Raw genomic sequence first — 20,083 nt, 5'->3', positions numbered from 1 at the left:
TTCCCTAACCCACTCCTTAGAATCCCCAGAATTTTCCTCAATTCGAGTACGGATCTTGTGCTTCCAGTAGTACGGGCCCAATACTACCTTCCACGCCTATCCATACTTTCCTCAAGAATCATCACGGGTCCTCTAAGTCATTTACTCATAATAATATTCCTAAAACCTGCTAAACATCGCACCATGCATACTACAACACTTCCTAGGTCATCCTAGGATCCCCACCTTACCCTACTATCAGCTGCTGAAAAACCCCTATTAATGTCAGCTAACCACTTCATGAATACAATTACATGCATCAAAACTTAAATAATTCTTCAACTAAAAGACCCAAACCTACAACGGTTAGACTCAAATGAGAGTTGCACAATAGGGACGAATCCATCATTCTAAAATTATTTAACCTTTGCAGCATGTAACTTAGCATATTCATTTAATGGTTAACTCACATCAATATGAGTCCCACAAAGCACAAAACAATCAACATTCGAGTAATGAAACCGACTAGCACTAAAACACCATAAAAAATCAGGCAGATCCTTACATGCAAATTTCGGACCACTATGCCTAAGAATCAAGGATACACATACACCTGCATATACTCTCTCAAGAGTGGCTAAAATTCCTCATCTGGACGGTTGCTCACACATATACCCATGCATGAAACTTCCAGCAACCCTGTAGCACTCGTGTATGCTAATCATACATAACATTAGATTCCTGTAGACAATCGAATACTTGATTCTACCCTAAGCCCAGAACCAAACAAGGAACAGGAAATAAGGCTAAGCCAAACATTCTCATGCTATAAAATCTTAATTATGTACAATTATGATGCATACACTAAGAAACTACAGTAATGATGTCAATTCCATACAAGAAGTAATCCTAGGCTATCAAGCATCATACATCAGGCAATTCTATCATGCAATTCTTGAAGATACCTAGCCTATCACTAGCATGCAGTTCTATCATATCATAAAAAATAATAGTGTGGTAACTTAGGGTATACTTTCTTTCTACGACTGATCGTACACATATCCTCCTTCCTAGGTTACTTTTGAAAACAATTTGAATTTAACTTGAAAACAATTTAAAAACTATTTTGAAAACTTTTACAGGTCCTTAGTGTTGGATTAGTGTCTAAGTCCAAAACTATAATTGGTAGTACTTGACCCGACTCGGCATGGTTCATTTGGGTTGCATGGCATCGGAACATTTGGATAGACCGTTTGTGAGGAGAAGACATTTGTGACATATTAATATATTATAAGTTCTAATATATTAATATGAAATCATGTTATTTAATTAGTATTGATCAAGAATTAATTTGGACTTAATTTAGTGATCAAAAAAGAGACTAATTAAATATATGGGGATTGATTGTGTAAATCATTCATTCTTATATATGTGGGCTTATGATCCATGATTCCTTATGTTGGGTTTAACCCATGTGGTGATCCATGGATACTCCATGGAGGTTAAAACCCATGGAGCATAAGGAATGGGTAAAGTCATGGGTTACATGGTGTAACCCTAATATGCACACTATATAAGGACCCCTTTAGCTCAAGAAATTGGTACTAGTGAAACATATAGGAGGGCTAGCCGATTTGAGCATGAGTGTCTTCTTCTCATGGTTATTCCATGTGTTGATGATGTTGTGTGAACCATTTGAGGTGTCACACTTGGGGCACTAGGCTCTCGAGCTTCGTGGAGTCAAGCTACATCAACAAGGTATGTATTCTATCTATTTTATTACCCAAGATCAAAGATTGTATGCTAGTTAGGGTAATACCTTGGAATATTCATATTTGCATGTATAATAGAGAAAACATAGATCCAAGGTATTTAGGGTTGCATGTACACTTAGGAATGTTAGAATGCTCAAAACCCAACAGTGGTATAAGAGCCTAGGCTTGTTTTCTTGTTATACTTGCAAAATCTGCTTAAAAATCGAAGTTTTTTTGCTGTCTGGGAAACTGAATCGGCGAGTCCATCAGGTGACTCGACGAGTCCATGCCTTAAAAGTGTTCAAAACGATCCAACTCGCCGAGTTGGTTCATGCACTCGACGAGTTGGACCCCCTGACAGCATATCTTCGAGTTTTTTGGCTGGAAATGGACTAGGAACATTACCATAAGTTGTTTTTGAATTTATAAACCTGTTTTTGATGAGGTAATGTTCATTCTAATCCAATTTCAAAGATAATTATCAATATACTCATGTTTTGTATTAGTTTAATGGTTAGGCTAATTTCATGAAAAGTTTGATTTGAATTATCTTGTTCTTATGAGTTGCTTAGATTAATAGGAAAGTTATGTGAAATTGTTGTTTTCAATCCATTTTAATCTAAGAGTTGATTCTAATATGTGTTTTGTAACTTGTCCTCAAGTTACATGAAAAGTCACATTTAAGAATCATAAAACTCATAAATATTTCATAAGTTATGAATAAAGGAAAAGTCACATTCTTTTAATGGTTTAAAGTCTTCCATAACTTGTCCTCAAGTTATGGAACTTGAAGAGTTTTTTTTAATTAAAACTACTTTAAACTCATAAGTTATGAAATTGAATAGTTTTTGAATTGTTTCAAAACTTGCCCTCAAGTTTTGGAATTTGTAAAGTTTTCCCATAAATACTTTAATTCCAAGTTAAGCCCTGAGAATTTTAAAAGTTAAAATTCAACCCTTATACTTTATAGTATTATAAGTTAATAATATATATATGTATATATGTATAAGAACAAGTCAGTCTTACCGTTAGTAGGCCTCATTCACGAAGCCGGTCTATAAGGAGGGTATAAGGTTACTGCCTATAAAATGGCAGTTTAATGGGTGTCCACTCTCACCCACCGCTTCCTTGACCGGTGGAGGGTCGTTAGTCGAACGGGTAGGACAAGGACTATAATTCTCCCTTCATTGTAAGTATAATGATAAATACTAAGTAACTAAGCACTTATAAATTCCTAATCTTAGTTACTTAGGAAAATATGAATAAGGTGCTAATCCATGAAATTACACTTTGCACTTTGTTTGAGCTGTTAGTGGAGCGTGTGTGGTTAACCGGCACACTAACATGGACTTATGAGAAATGGCAAAAGTCTAAACAATCGAGACTATGATTATGGCATCCCTTTTCATAGTTCTAAAATTGTTTAGACACACTTGTGAGCTATCGAAGATAAGGTGTATGATTTTGATAAAGTCTTATCAAAGCAATCTCGTATCAGAAATCTGAACTTTGGTAAGAAAGTCAATAAAGTATTAATTTCTAGAAGTCCAGCTAATTTCTGGATACATGTCAAAGCTAGTGGGAGCATAAGTATTATGCTAATAATTATCATGTTAGTGGGAGCATGATAATTATGACTAGTATTTGCAAGTTAGCAATGTTAATTATAGAAAACAAAAGTTTCAATTGGGAAAAAGTTGTTTTGCTATAATTAAGGGAGATGAAATTATACTTCATTTCAATTCTAAAAGCTTAGATTGAGGTTTTAATCGTCTTTAGTCAAGGATATATATATATATATATATATATATATATATATATATATATATATGAATTTTATGTTGGAGTGGCTCAACATAAGGAAATTCTATATATGGGTCCATTATTTGCGTTCTAAAATTCGATTATGATTACGACATCCCTTTTCATAATCTGAATTATGAGAACTTGGCAAATAGACATAGAAATATTATAGCAAAAGGACTGGTCTAGTATCATGTCTTTATGTGAGACATCATGAATCGTGTCCCATATGCTTCGGATATAGGATCAATTGCATGTGCTATAATATTCATCTTTTCTACATTTTGCAAATGCTCTAGGCATTAAGGGGGAAAAATCTAGAATTGGATATGACTAAAATGATTAAGCAATTGTCGAGGACAATCTAAGGTTTACCAAAGATTGGTTGCTCAGGGACAGTTGGAAGTATAGTGTTAATTTTGGAGAGGACCATATTGACATATTCTGAAAAGAGGCAACTCTTGTTCAGAAGTGATAGTCAAAATGGGAATATGGAAATGTTTCCATAGGTGGAAGTTATTCAATTTGTGTAAGATTAGAAAAACTTAATGCAAGAAGGATGTTTCCATGAGTTGATCTCCATTGGAATACTCTGTAATGTCTGTTGACAAGTCTTTGTGACTTTGTGCATAATCATTACAAGAGGATCAATGCATATAAGTTTAAAATCTAACAGATTTAGGCAAATGGCAGGAATATGGAATTCTTGTATTTGCGGTAAGGATTTGGGATTGTGAAATGAGAATCATTGGAATTATGTTCAATCGATCTATTTCACAAAGTAAAGATCATAGACAAACTTAGTGTGCATACTTGGTGTATGGCATAACTAATGTTTGGAAAAACATAGTGTGCATACTTGGTGTATGGCATGACTAGTGTTTAGTAAGAAAACATAGTATACATGCTTGGAGCATGGGACAACTAGTGTTTTAATTCAAGTATTAAGTTGATAAATTTGAAACATTATAATGTGTAATCAATATGGTGATAAATAAAAGGTGTTTTTATTTATATTCATAAGTTCTGAGACCATATTGGATTCGATTATTCTTGTGTTTCACTTTGCATGTTTTGACTTCCAGAATAACTAGGTCGTTCTTCTAAGAATGACTAAGTTATTCAAACCATCCACAGTCAATCATATGTTGGAAGTAGATATGAATCAAGACTATCATGGGTTGGCTTGTAGAGGTTTAAGATGTTGGACAAAGTGGTGCTACAACACTCATGAGTGCTCATAAATTCTGAGTATTGGATTCAACCCACGCTCATTGGAATCACTTCATGGATTTTATCACGAGTGATCATGAGATGATAATATCTTATATTCTTCAAACCTAGAGATATGAGTTGTTACTATGAGTTGGTTGTACATTGATTGCGCGAAAATGCATTGGTAACTCGATGTTATAAAACGTGCCTTTGTGTATGCTTCAACAAGTAGTAGAACAAGCCATATGAGTCGAAATTTATCCATTCCTTTTACCTTGGGGATAAAAGCGATATCTGTGGGCCCCTCAATGATTTAGTGATGACAAATGTAAGTGCTCGGCCGGGCCTGGACTGATTTGATTTGTTCAATTAGTCAGTCGTCATAAATCGGAAATCGGGAAACAACAAATGGACAGAGAGAATGATTTATAATCCATGTCTCAATCCATATGATATCCAGAATGGAGGAATATATGATCACTTATCTAATGGACAAGTCATTGACAAAGGTCAGAGTTCATCGACAAGGTCAGAGTTCGACAACGGCTTTTGAGAGCTACGATTGCCAGTTGGTTCTTGAAGTCATACGCAATAATAGTTTTCGACTTATCCAAGTGGGAGACTGTTGGATTAGTGTCTAAGTCCATAACTATAATTGGTATGTACTTAACCCGACTCGGCATGGTCCATTTGGGTTGCATGACATCGGAACATTTGGATAGACCATTTGTGAGGAGAAGACATTTGTGACATATTAATATATTATAAGTTCTAATATATTAATATGAAATCATGTTATTTAATTAGTATTGATCAAGAATTAATTTGGACTTAATTTAGTGATAAAAAAAGAGACTAATTAAATATATGGGGATTGATTGTGTAAATCATTCATTCTTATATATGTGGGCTTATGATCCATGATTCCTTATGTTGGGTTTAACCCATGTGGTGATCGATGGATACTCCATGGAGGTTAAAACCCATGGACCATAAGGAATGGGTAAAGTCATGGGTTACATGGTGTAACCCTAATGTGCACACTATATAAGGACCCCTTTAGCTCAAGAAATTGGTACTAGTGAAACATATAGGAGGGCTAGCCGATTTGAGCATGAGTGTATTCTTCTCATGGTTATTCCAAGTGTTGATGATGTTGTGTGAACCATTTGAGGTGTCACACTTGGGGCACTAGGCTCTCGAGCTTCGTGGAGTCAAGCTACATCAACAAGGTATGTATTCTATCTATTTTATTACCCAAGTATCAAAGATTGTATGCTAGTTAGGGTAATACCTTGGAATATTCATATTTGCATGTATAATAGAGAAAACATAGATCCAAGGTATTTAGGGTTGCATGTACACTTAGGAGTGTTAGAATGCTCAAAACCGAACACTTAGTTTGAGTATGGATTCGAATGAATGCTCATCCAATTATCTCAAACCAGGGCTCTGATACCAACTTGTAACGTCCCAAAAAATCAGAGTAAAATTTTTATTTTTCCAAAACAACCCCAAGTCAATAATTGTTTACAAAAACATTATTTCAAAATTATAGTTCGTAAATCAGAGTATCCCAAAATGCAATAACATAAAATTCGAAGGATGTGTATGATCGCGCCTTTAATTTTCCCGATCATATGAAGTACTAGAAACCATAACAAACAACTGTAAGCACGAAGCTTAATTAGTTCCCCCAAAGTACCACCACACAAACAGATAACATATACAACAAACATGCATACATGATTTGTTGACCACCAGTCTCAACCCAACCATACCGGGTTTGTTGGCACGTGGCCTCAACCCATCCATCCAGGTTTGTTGGCACGTGGCCTCAACCATACCATATCGGGTTGAAGCACAAAGCAGTACAGTCTCAACCCAACCAAACTATATCGACATATGCAACAGATAAATATATAGCCAGTAAACATATAAGCATGCAGATCTATACATCACTACCGCATAGCAACATCCTAAATACCAGGATACAGATCTAACAGATTACTACAACATAGCAACATCCTATATACCAGGATACATAACCTAATGGGACGACATTGGTGCCTTCGACCCATGAGTACAGTGAGGAAAACTCACCTGAATGAAGAAACCTGAGAAACACTGCAACACACTCCCTGCTACATTGGTTGCTCCCGCGGATCCAATAAGACCAGAGCCATATAAAATCTTAATCACCAGTCAAAACCCTCAAGTTTCACCTAAAGTCAAACTTGGTCAAAAAGTCAATGGTCAATGGAGTTAGAAAAAGTCAAAGTCCAAGGTTGGTTGAGTACGCCCTGTGTACTCAACTTACGCCCAACGTACATGGGATGGTTTAGTAGGCCCAACGTATGAAAATTAGGCCTAGCATACACGAGTTGGTTCCATCCTTTCCATTAAGCACTTAATCCCTTAAGGACTTTTCACTCAAACTTAGATCTAGCCTCAAAACATTGTCTTAAGTCATAAAGTTTCCACCTTTGAAACTTTCCATGGCCAGGGACGGTCTAAAAGCTAAAACCCTAACTTATTAATCCATTAAGACATCAGAACTCTTGAATGGATGGAAGGACCAATATCACATTTTTATGTTTCCTAATATCTCCATAATGGATAAAGTTTCCAAATTTATCCATTAGAATGGTCCCAACAAACCAGATCTAGTCTTTAAGTCTTAAAGGGACCAAAAGTGCATCTTTTTCAACTTAATCCATTAAGTCCAAGTCTCCAACCTTCAGATCTGAACCAATATGATGTTTAGATGGATAAAGTTTCCAACTTTAACAAGGTCACAAACTTTCAAGATCTAAATTTTATGCACTTAAAGTGACCAAAAAGCTCATAACACCTAAAACTAGCTAGATCTAACAATTTCATCATCAAGATTCAAACTTTATACCTCTAGAAGAAAGATCACAGTGAACAAGCTTTGGATCTACAAGCTCCAATGCAACCAATGCTTATTCAATGAGTTCCTTCTTCTCCAAGGTGCACCAAGAACACTTCAAAGCACTTAAAAACACCTTCTTTTTGTTCACAAGGCTCAAACTAGGGTTAGGGTTTCAAGAGAGGGTGTTGGAGAGGTTTAGGCTGAGAATGGCATGGGTTTGGGGAAGTTAAGGAGCTTAAATAGGGCTCAAACCATGAAAATAGGGTTTAGGAACTGATCGTGTATGCCCAACATACTCCTGGTATGCCCTTCATAATAGGGATGCCCTAGTATGCCCAATGTACTCCCCGTACACCCAACGTGCGCGGCTAACCCAAAAATCATCTTAAATTCAACGGTCGTAACTTCTTCGTTCCAACTCCATTTTCGACGTTCTTTATATCCATGGAAAGGTGTTGAAGAGGTCTACAGTATTATCTAAATATCTTGGACTAAAAACTTCTCGAACAAAAATCCATGTTTTATGCAAGAACTCGACCTATGACTTTTCCCTTTCTACCTTTCGACCTAAACACAATTCAAGGGTTAAATCTCTTAACTAACATTACCAGATCGGTTGAAGGCTCGAGGTGGTGTACCAGTCATGCTGAAGTTTTTGTGAGCATACCAGATAAACTGTAGGCCGATGGGGTGTTCCAGTCATACTGAAGGCTCTGTATGCATGTTGTGTATTGTATTATTCTGGTTTTGTGTTGTGTTGGTACTTTGGGAGAAACTCACTAAGCTTTGGGCTTACAGTTTTGGATTATGTTTCAGGTACCTCAGAGGATCGTGGAAAGGCGAAGACGTGATCGTGCACCTCCTCATGTTATGTTTTGGGATTTTGGGAAAAACTCTTATGATAAACACATTTTGAAAACTATTATCTAAACAAATATGATTTTTGGTTGGTTTGGAAAAGTTTAAATTTTTATGAAATTTTATGAATGTTACAGTTCTTAACCTTTTTGGGTTCTCATTTGATCTTTTCCATATATATATATATATATATATATATATATATATATATATATATATATATATATATATATATATATCAAAGCTTTAAAGTGCGAGGGTCTTCAAGTAAAATATCATAACAAGAGTTTAACCAAACCATACATGCATGGCCTTCAAAATATCCAAACATACGCTATAAGTCTTCAATCTTTACTATGTGAGTATATGTCAAAATAATGGGTTAGGCTTGGGGAGTCTAGTGAGTAATACTGAAATCTAACTATGGAATAGAATTGGGAATGGCGATACTCAAATCCCAAGTTAATATTTCCAAAAATGTTTTGAAAACCTTTATATATACTGTTTCATTGTATCTAAAACCATTTTCAAAACATTTCAACGTAGTAGTGATAAGATATATGGCTCGTATAAGTTCAAAAGAGAAACAATACATATGCATATCTAACTAACTCAACTCAGTCCACTACTTTCCAATAAGTCCCTTTCTACTAAAGGCCCAATGGTCATACAAATACTAGATAAGCTATCTGCTTACAACCGTTACTGACGTCTAACTGGCACCCTCCATAAGTAGGGTTTAGGATAAACACATGTAAACTTTCTTGGAGATCATGATCTGAAAACCTTGTTTTGAAAAAAAAATCTATAACATAATTACGAATTTTTGGTTTTAGGTGAAACAAAAGAAGATGGAATATACATAATATGTACTTGAAAAATATCCATATTCGGTGTCCGGAATGGAAGTCCAAAATGTAAAATAAACATTATAGAATGTAACGCCCGCAGATTCGGGCTCGTTAATTTAGAGACAATAAGCGTCAAAAATGACTTTTTGATAGAAGATTATTTAGAATAAATAACCTTAACTAAGTTATAGTATATGTCACAAGGGTTCCGTACATATAAAGAACGCTAAAATCCGAGTTCTAACGAAGAAGTTATGACCTGTCGAAGTTTCGCGACAAAACCGGCACGACACTGTGTGACGTAAAAAGTGAGTTTGCGATAAAATACTTTTTAGCCTTATCCATCTAAACAAAATTTGTAGTATATGTTAAACCGAGAGCGTACATAAAAAGAACATCCAAATCTGACTTCGTATGAGGAAGTTATGATTTTTCTAAGATTTAGCATAGCAGTGCACAACCCGAAATTCGAATTTTAGATCGACCGATTTTTAGCCGACACAATCTAAACGAGAATTTAATATCTCGTTAATAGGAGCTCAACGATATAAAGACAGACGAAAACGGACGTCGGATGACAAATTTATGAATTTTTAACGGCCTTTACCTGTCTAAGTCTGTTAAAATATAACTTTAAAAATAAAGTCAAAATTAGCCGACAGAGTCTAAACGAAAGTTGTAGATTATGTCACCACCTATGCGTGGATATAAATAACGTCGAAAATGGAGCTCGTATGCGAAAGTTACGGAATTTAGAAGTCGGGAATAGGCTGATGCGAAGGAGGGTGACATGGCTTAATCTCAGCCCTTGCTTCCTCCCCACGGCCTCGCTTCGAATGACCAACAGCTGCCCCCTCGTACGCGCATCATACTCTGAGGATTACGCCCAACGTAGTCCGAGGAGCTCAACTATAAATAGATGTGAGGGAAGCCTCATTTCTTCACACCACAACCTTTCTTTCTCTCTCAAACATCTCTCTAAACTCCTCCCAATACCTAGTACTTCTCAAGTGCTAAGAGGTGAGTCCCGGAGCGCCATAAAGCTCCGAGAAGAAGAGCTTTCGACTCAGAAGTTCTGCCCCCGCAGATCCCGGTTCCTAGCCAAACCTCCTAGTAAGTAAGTTATGTTTACCATACTTTAAGTATAGCTTATGTTTAAGTTTAATATCGTTATTATGAACCTATAAACAATATATGTATTATAAAATATAATATACAAAGTGTTATTATAATATCTTTTAACTGCTCGCGGTACGGGGAATCTGGTTTGAAGGACCGCATAGGGTTGTTGGATTTCAGAACAGCTTAAATGCCAAAATGGTCCTGCCCTCCGGTGTTTCATGTTTGGCCACTGTCTGTACATAGTAGTTGAAAAATATTGTTTAATACTTATAAAACAATATCGCTCGTAAATAGTCGCAATAAATATTAGACTAAAATCTAGCGGTAATGATACTAGGTTTCGACGAAGGAAAATAGAATTGTTAGAAGCGAAGCGCTGCCCGAGTTTGGAATCATCACTTTAACAAGTGAGTGCATAGTTACTTTCATCTTATACATAGATATGAAGTATTTGATATAAATTACGTGCTATGTGTGCATATTATTTGTGTTCTTGATATCTATGCTGGATGAACAAAACATACATGTTTTACTCGATTTAAACTGTATACGTATTTTATACCTATAAGTATGATGGTTAAAGATGGGTAGATGAAAGATGAGATGAGGGATGAAATATGAGATGAATGATGAGAGATGAAAGATGATATAGATGATGAAAGGTGAAAGATGATGAGAAGCCTTGACCCAAGCGATGGCCCAGTCATCTAGCAGAGTATAGATGACAACCACGAACTATTCTAGACAGTCCAGTGGAACACTAGCAGGATCGCAACCTGTAGGTGTTGTGAACGATATGTTCATCAGATGTACTCTAAAAACCTATTGACATGTATTGTGAGTGGACTCCTTAAAATAATACTGTCAATAAAAGAGATAAACCCTGGCAGCTATGGACTTAGTGCCTAACAAATAACATCGACAGCTATGAACTTAGTGCCTGTTATATAAACCCTAGCAGCGATAGACTTCGTGCTTATTCCTTAGGACAATCCTTAGGAATAAATATTGAGGAATAAATGATTGTTAGGGAAGATACTTAAGAATAAAGAAGATAACGGGGATGGGTAATTGGGTTAATTGTTTGATGATGAAACATAATAACTTTATTATTGTGGGTTGAAAACCCTATCTACTCATCAGGTTTCCCAACCTGACCCACTCAGTTTATTTGTATCACAGGTATCGATACGAAGCTACATTACACTGAGAGATTAAATGAGATGTAAATCAGTAGTGTAAATGATCGTAAGGTCTATTTATGCTTATGTTTCTGTATTGACGATGACATCCCAAAGTTTTGATATAAAAAAAATACATTTCTTCGGAAATGCTTTGATAATATATTTATCATGTTTTCTGGGAACAAATTCCGCAATATTATTCTTTAAAATGAATACTCTGGTTTTCAAATAAGCATAAATAAAATTTTTAAAATGACCGTGAATTTGGGGATGTTACATATACAATGACAGTTTGGAATACTGACATACATTAAAAAATGTATGCAGGGCGCGTGTGGTGTTCATAATGGCCGCCCAACATTGAATACGTCAATCCAAAATACATGAGTGTCAGATTCTAGATGTCATATCTCGCCAACTACCACCAAATTCCGAATAAATTTTACTACTCCAAAATACGGTAGTTAAGGAGTTGATGGCCCCTTTACAAACTTTTTATAAAAAAAACTAATTTTTTTTATCAAAACGCTCATGTATATTGGTTAGTTTACTCACGTAAATAACCTTATAATTAAGGGAAATTGAGTAATCTAACCCTTTTTGGTTGTTTTTTAAAAATATAATCCTTTTTTATTTTTGCAAAATGACCACTTGGTCCGGAATGGGGCATTTTGGACCCGATTTAATATTCGGTAAACGGGTAGATAATTCTGACCTGGTAATCTGGTTCTCCTATAAATATCCTTTAACCCGTTTCAGACTAGATTTCGTCATTCCCTCGTTTCAGATTACTCTACATCTCATTTCGGACACCTTTATAATTGAAAATGTCTTCTGATAGCAGTGAAGAAATGCAGTTTTCATATGTAAGTTTCAAGCTTTCTTTGAAATCAGACTCTCGGTAAGCCTTTGCAACCTCCCAAAACTAGGGGTGTAAACGAGCCGAGTCGAGACCGAGCTTGGCCAAACTCGTCTCATGCTCGTTTAATTTATGAGGGGCTCGAGCTCGAGATCGGCTCGATTCGAGCTTTATTGCACCAAGCTCGGCTCGAGCTCGTGAAGAATTATATAGGCTCGGATCGGGCTCGAGATCGGCTCTTTTTTGTATGATGAGCCTAAATAAGCTTAAGCTCGATTCAAGCTCGTTAAGAAGCTCGTTTACTAATACCCTACATCCTTAATTCGTCAAATTTTATTTATTTTAATATATAAAAATAATAATAATGTATATTATATATAGGCTCGTTTAGGCTAGCGAGCTCACTGATTGAAGCTTGGCTCGAGCTCGTTTAATAAACGAGCCTGATATTTAGGCTCAAGCTCGGCTCAGGCTCGTTTAATTCGATCCCGAGTCAAGATTTTAACGAGTTGATCTTGAGTAGCTGGACTCACTTACACCCCTACCCAAATAAAATTTATGTTCTCTCTTGCTTGCCGATCTTTGCTCTCATATTCATCAATAAATGGCGACAACAGAGTCTATGCATTCGGGAACACGACTTGAGTGGCCATTTCAATTAAATTGACTATATCTGATATGATAGCCAAAGATGGCATGTCCCCAATACACTCTTTGAGTCTTGATAAAAACCAAATCCATGACTCTCCACTTTCAGTTTTCCCAACACCAAATGCAATAGGGAGGATTTGGTTATTACCATCCATGCCTACTGCTAGGAACATGGTGTCCAAGTATTTCCCTTTAAGGTGTGTGCCATCAATGATAATAATAGGACGCAAACATCTTTGAAACACTCAAACCTGAAAAGTAATTAATAATCTAATTAAAGAGAACACACGTGTATGGACATTAAATATAAAGAAGTCGGTATTTAAAAAATATTACCGTGCAACCGATAGCCATGAAAAACTATTCAAATTTGTTATCATCACTCGTCTTTATATATGTAACCGTCCCTGGATTCTTTTTCTCCTAGTTGTAACAGTATAAACGTAGTCTTTGAAAGCTTTCTTCAGGGGCCCCTCTCAATAGATTTAGAGCATACATTTTAGCATTCCATGCTTGCCAGTATGAAATATGTACACAAAGACGGTCATTTAAAGTTCGTCGTATCTGTTTCCCACACAACATATTACTTGTACTATCAACTAATATGCCCTTCAAGAAGTGACCCAATACATTTTTGTTGGCTTGTCGGTGATGGGGACGTAGCTGTGTGTTTGAGCAAGTGTGTTTCTACGATAGTCTAACCACTTGAAATGTATCAGTAGTATTATGTTTTGTTGCCCTTATCCGCCAATAACAATTATCCATAGCAAAGAGCTTCAAACCTACCTTTTGTAGATTTTTTCACTTTATATTGGAAACCTTCACTAACACTTTTCAATCCTAAATTAAGTTTAAGTGCTTCTTTGTTTTTGAAGAGTTGGTATAACTTCACATGGGAAGTATAGTTGTGCGATGTGGCCCTTTTACGATTTTCTTGAGCTAATTCAGGCAGTGGTAAAGGTTCAGGCATACCCCAATGAGTGGGTTGTGTTTCTTTAGAATCAGAAAAATAAAAAGGAAACTTTTCCTGTTGTGCTTTTCGAGGTTGTAAGGGATCAGTTTCCTCCTCCCCACCTTCATGATCATCCCCATCAAATTCAGTGTAATTCTGAAAATGTTTAACTGGCTCTCCATGTGGAATTATATTACCATCATCAACCAACATCATTAGTTTTGCCTCATCATTCGTAAATTCATCAACATCAAAAGTAAGGTTAGCATGAACAACAACCTTACCTTTAGACCTATAACCACCCCATGTATAGGGTCATTGTAAGAAGGAACATGGTTGGTTGTCATAGGTAATAAATTACAAAGTTGGTTACTTCCAGCACCGGAATAACCATTTCAAGAAAGATTTTCCCCGAGAAGTCGATTAGTACCACTTTCCATAACATTATACTGTGTTGGGAGACATAGTAGTAAACAAACTAAATTGTACTGTGTTGGGAGACATAGTTGTAACCTGGACTTGGAAGCAACCAACGTAACTAATCCAACGGAGTTGATATCATTGCCTATATCTACACCAAATCATGTGTAATCCGGAGCAAGATACTGCATACATCCGTCGATACGCTGTCATTGCCCTCCACTAGAAAATGGTACTCGAAAAAATCCCGTATACGTACTCATTCCGGAACGTTTATGGAAATTATCGAAGACACAAATATATTAAACACACAAATATATTGCATATTTGGAACAAAAACATACAAAAACCCTAATTCTAGCTATCCGAAATATCACTCTGGAATGTATGGCCGTTTCAGACTGTAGTCCGGAATACATTTTTTTCAGTCCGAAACGTACGGGGTGTCAGATTCCGGATCAAAATCCCACCAACCAGCATCCACTCCGAAACAAGATCATAAATACTCCGGAATATCATATTCCGGATCACAAGTCCAAAACAAAATTACGTGCTTCGGAATATGATATTCCAGAGCATGTGGTCAATTTCCCAAAAAAAAATTATTAGTTATTTTTATTAAAATAGTCGTTCATGATGATTAAATTACTCAATTTCTCTATAATTAAACACATGTATAATAAGTTTTGCTAGTAAATTAGGTCAATTCTGATTTTGGACCCAGCGATTTTGGGCTTCAAAAATATGTAACATTGTAGCGTGTAAACTCTACGTGTGCCATTTGTGACCCGACTAACCCATTTGCCAGGTTTCGGCTGAACATTCCGGCACCGGCGACGTACGCATCGATCCTCTCCGCCGCCGGCTCTCAACTCGTTAGGCCAGCAGTCACCATCTTGAAGCTTCTCTTCTTAGTCTCTTCTTATGTAAGTCTGTTTAGTATTTTTCAGAATACGAGATAAAGTTCACTTTATCTTACTCTCTTTTTGAAGCTTCTCTGCTTACTCTTATCTTACGCATCGATCCTTGTAGGTTTTTCATCATTGTCGCTGAATTGATCCATATAAAGTTACCAAAAAACTAAAGACTGATTGATTTTATCGTTTTTGGATATTTTTCAGTTCAATTTAGTACACGATATTTCTTAATTCTCCATCTTCATGGAGTCTCAGCTAGAGCTAGGGTTTAAGGAAGCAACAAGCAGTGAGATTTTTGGAGAAGGAAACTATAAGTTGGTGCCATGGATAAGTTGGGATGATTGGAGTTTCGTGAGAGAATCTCTGTTTTCTTCTTCCCCAGCCTCCATGGATTTGGCTCTTAGAAGAGTAAGAATCCATATATTCAAAACACTATGTTGACCCTATGGCAATGAATTTATTTTTGGTTTTTCTTTCATTTTTTTGACCAGATATCTGCCTGGCGAAGCAGAGGATGCCTTCCTATAATAATTGAAGTGACTGCTTCCATTGTTGAAATCCAACAAAAGGATTCTTACTTTAGGTTCATTTTTCCTTTTTCCATCCAACAAAGCTAAAAAATGGAATTCTTTTAGTATGAGATTTGATGTTTTCTCAAATATTTATGCATATGTTTTGTTTACTTCAGGGATGGCCTACCTGAAAGTGATTTACTAGCAGATGATATGTTGACAATGTTATATTGTATGACCATGATAAGGTAAATACTTCTTGATAATTTTGATGGATTTATGGATTATGGAGTATATAATGTACTTACTGAAACATAAAATTGAAGGTTAGTGAATGGTATTGTGGAGAAGACTCGGAAGAAGAATGAGGTTTCAATTGGAGAGGCTGCTGATGTAATTGGCATTCCTCGTATGCTCATTGATATTCGTCATGGTAAGGAATTTAGATATGCTGAATGCATGCACTTTTTATATAATGGGAGAAAAGACGTGAATGCCCTCCTTGTATGCTGATTGATATTCTTTATTTTTTTTTTCTTGTAGAGTGTTCACATCGTGATCTTCCTTCACTAAGGCTTGTTCGCCTTGCATCTACAAAGGTATATCAAATAGTCAGCTGTTTGATTGTTTAGCAAATTCAGGTTAATCTTTAGAACTAATAGATAAAATGACTAAAAAGGACATTCTTGTGAAAGAAAATGAAAGGTAGTTACTATTTAACAATCAAACTAAAGGTATGAAACTGATTATTTGACCCCTAAGTAATCGAATAATCAAAAACTAAATATGAATATCCATCATTAAGACTTGATTATTATGACTTCAAGCTGCAATAATTAGATATTCAGTTCCAAAATTCACATCCAATCATGCCCTAAAAGTGGAAGATAACGATTCAAGAGAATGCATTTAACTGATATCTCTTATAGTTGTTTTTTTAGTTGTTTGTTTTGGAATATAGCAAGCAACTTTAAACATTGATTATCAACCTGTTATGTATTTAATGTTCTCATTACATTCAAGTTTAACCAGATGTACAAAATTTCAGGCACTTGATTGGTTGAAAGCTTATTATTGGGAGCCCCAAAAGATGGCAATTCCATATCCAAATGATAGAAACACAAACTTTGGAAAAGAAATAAAGTCTAAGATACGCGAATTGGCCTTCTGTTTGGATGTGAAGCAAGCTACAAAATCATCTTCTCCTGTAGTTAAAGGGAAACGTAAGTATGCATTCTGATTTTTTCTCATCATGTGTTGACTGAATAAAGTGTTGCTTGGATAAATGAATTCTGAAAAGTATTTGAAAGTTAGGACTTAATGAGGAAAACCTCATTTCCCTGACTTTCTTTATTAAGTCGTTCTTTTTGCATTAAGTCAAAAAGAATTGGTAAAAAGAGTGATACGTGGTAGCATATTTTGCATATTTTAGTCCTAGAATGAAACACGGATGCAAATTTTTTAATCTATTTCAGTTCTTTTTTGTTTATGGAAAGAAAGAAATACAAATTTATTTTATTTATTTGGGCTTAGGCATCAAATATAGTGAGCATCTATGCGGGCGTAATAAGTTTCTGTCACTTATGGCTGTCAAGATTCAATCTTCTAAACCTTCAGGCAAGGCCATCATCATTTACATTTACATTGCATTGTGATTGTATGCTCAATTATTTATTCTTCTTTTTTCTAATAATACTTCTATGATTCTCTCAACCTTTGGGGCTAAATGCAAGATATAGCAATGTACTTTCATTTAATTTTATACGTGGGTAGATTTTTTAAAGTATAGTGTTAAGTGTTGTAATAAGAAGAAATGAAAGTAGGATGCTATAATAAACAAATCAATGAAAGTACATTGCTGTTTCTTGCATTTAGCCCTAAAAGTTATGAAACTTAAAATATCGATAAACAGATCTCCATTTCAAACTAAATAAATGTTTTCTTTTTCTTTTTGTCAACAATATGAAATTGCACGAGGAGATCCGTTTTCCTCTACAGTTCCTAATATATAATATATCAAGTAGATTAAAGTTTTTATCCACATGCTATATCACTTTTTTTGGATAAGATACAAAAGTTCATTTTTTTTCCTTTTTTCGTCCCTAAATTACTGTTTGGAGGTGGAAATAGTTTTTTGAAGGGTTAGTGAGGCCTCTGAGTTTAAAAGAAACAGACATGTGATTGGTTGAATTTGATTTGAAGTTTAAGGTTCTTAAAATTTAATGAGATGAAGAAGACGGAGACAAGGGCAAAATGGTCATTTATTCAAGTTTAAACGTCCCATGGATGAAAGGGGTGACCAAACAGTGATTTAGGGACGAAATAAGTAAAAAAAGTCAAACTTTTGTTCCATATCCAAAATAGTGATATACCACAAGGATAAAAACTGTAATTTACTCTCTATCATGTAGCCAAGAATAATATTACTGTTTAGATTGATATTAATAGGTTAAAAATGAAGTATAATAGCCCATAAAAAGAGTAAAGTATGTTGCTATTTTCATCAATTTGCCCTATTTTGAATGTTTGTTGATGGTTGTTTATACTTTATATCTTGAAGGTTCTAAGAAACATATAACCAAGGCACTGAAGAATGTTATCAAGTTATATTCTTCCTTCCCTTCAGAAGTGGTGTCTATTTTGTTGGAGTTCTTGCTGAAGGCACTGGAATCTGCTGATGTGGCACTTGATGATTGGAAGCCTCTAATTATGAAGTTGTCAAATAAAGTACCTGAGATGCTTCTAAGTCTTCTCAAAGCAAATCTTCAAATGATTGAGACCCGAGATGCTCTAACACATGACTCAGGTAACTTCATCTAGTCTCCAAGTATGATACAATCTGTGTTTACAGATTATATTTTAAATCATTAATTTTTTTTTTTAATTTCTTAGATTCTCACAATACTTATGATCCTAACTTTGTTGTTATATATTAATTATATCAGGCGAACACCTAAAACCAGACAACAAATCTCGATTCCATGAAACCGAGAATCTTTCCCGTTTATTCTCATGGCTTATCGGAAACCTCAAAGATCTAAACAATTCTCTCCGGAAACTCACGTTTCTAGAAACTTCCGGAACCTCAAAAGACAAAAGTCTCCCAAAGTCCGCTCTCATGGATCTCCTATGCAAATGTCTCCTTGTCCCTTCACTCGGCAACACCCACCTAACAACCGCCACCTCGATTCTCGCACAAACCACCGCCAACCACACATTAATTGAAAAACTCAAAAAATTAGCATCCCTACATACATCAAACACCGGAATTACGTATTCCGATTCCGGCCACTTTTACGACCAGGAAGAGGAATCCATTCGTGAAGCCGCTAATAAGTTTGAGTTGATTAAACGGAAATTATCACGGAAAAATGAATTGAAAATCGGGGAGAATGGAAAGAAGGGTGGAAGATGGAATGTGGTGAAATCATGGAGGCCGTGTCCGATTGGGATGTTGCCTTCGGATTTTGGTTCTTCGGGTGTTGTTCCGGTTCTTGAGATTGTTGGTGGTTGTGAAGAACAGGGGAAGTTAGTGGAATGGAATGAGAAAGGGGGAGATGGAAAGAGGGAAGCCGATTGTTCGGTTGGAGATTTGGATGATTCCGTTGTTAAGAAAGTTAAAATGAGTGAAGCAGATGATGATGATGGAGTTGGAGTTTTGGGAGGTGTAGAGAACCAATTGATGATTGGTGGAGTGTGGAAGAGGGTTACACATGATGAAGTGGTTAACATTGCTTCTGCTGTTAGGATTTTGGTTTAGTGTAAACAAATTTTGGTTTTGTTTGTGTAATAATATTTTTGAATGTTTGGTGGAAAAGAATAGGATTTTGGCTTGGTGTTTAACATAATCATGGAATCAGTTTTGGTCACAAAAGAAGGTTTTGGATGATAAGTATTTAAAATCAGATTATTATCCGTGATAACGGTTTGTAGGAGATGATGTTTGAATTTGATTAGGTTGTAATAGTTAGGTATATTTATTTGGTAAATTTTGATTGCTTTATAGTAAGCTACAAACCAACCCATATCAATGTGCTCAATCCTTCGTTAAATTTTGATTGATTAATAGTATATTTATTCGGTTTAATTTATAGGTTCACAAGCTCATGG

The 20,083-nt window shown here is 35.7% G+C and overlaps 1 protein-coding gene across 3 annotated transcripts; it reads left to right on the top strand.

Moving 5' to 3' along the window:
* The first annotated feature begins 15,293 nt into the window (after positions 1 to 15,293).
* On the top strand, positions 15,294 to 19,875 carry LOC145159315 (las1-like family protein). Of its 3 annotated transcripts, none has more exons than XM_079078255.1 (10): positions 15,294 to 15,470; positions 15,666 to 15,869; positions 15,953 to 16,044; positions 16,150 to 16,221; positions 16,300 to 16,406; positions 16,517 to 16,572; positions 17,022 to 17,196; positions 17,507 to 17,590; positions 18,534 to 18,779; positions 18,919 to 19,875. In XM_079078255.1, the coding sequence occupies exons 2-10, from the start codon at positions 15,705 to 15,707 to the stop codon at positions 19,731 to 19,733; spliced, it is 1,812 nt and encodes a 603-aa protein (XP_078934381.1). In that variant the 5' UTR covers positions 15,294 to 15,470; positions 15,666 to 15,704; the 3' UTR covers positions 19,734 to 19,875. The 3 variants fall into 3 exon arrangements, with proteins under 3 accessions (XP_078934381.1, XP_078934383.1, XP_078934382.1); XM_079078256.1 differs by lacking the exon at positions 15,294 to 15,470 and adding an exon at positions 15,554 to 15,572; XM_079078257.1 differs by lacking the exon at positions 17,507 to 17,590.
* The last annotated feature ends 208 nt before the right edge of the window (positions 19,876 to 20,083 follow it).

The sequence above is a fragment of the Lactuca virosa genome, chromosome 2 (genome assembly GCF_052849685.1).
Source record: "Lactuca virosa cultivar CGN04683 chromosome 2, Lactuca_virosa_CGN04683_v6, whole genome shotgun sequence".
In the NCBI taxonomy this organism is placed as follows: Eukaryota; Viridiplantae; Streptophyta; class Magnoliopsida; order Asterales; family Asteraceae; genus Lactuca; species Lactuca virosa.
The sequence above is the reverse complement of the archived record's forward strand: the minus strand, read 5'-3'. Positions and strand labels throughout refer to the sequence as shown.

Excerpts from the sequence above, each read along its gene's own strand:
- LOC145159315 (XM_079078255.1), top strand. The coding sequence starts at position 15,705 with ATGGAGTCTCAGCTAGAGCTAGGGTTTAAGGAAGCAACAAGCAGTGAG. Across the intron at positions 16,573-17,021 it reads TTCGCCTTGCATCTACAAAG|GCACTTGATTGGTTGAAAGC; the intron begins GTATATCAAATA and ends ACAAAATTTCAG. Across the intron at positions 17,591-18,533 it reads TCAATCTTCTAAACCTTCAG|GTTCTAAGAAACATATAACC; the intron begins GCAAGGCCATCA and ends TATATCTTGAAG.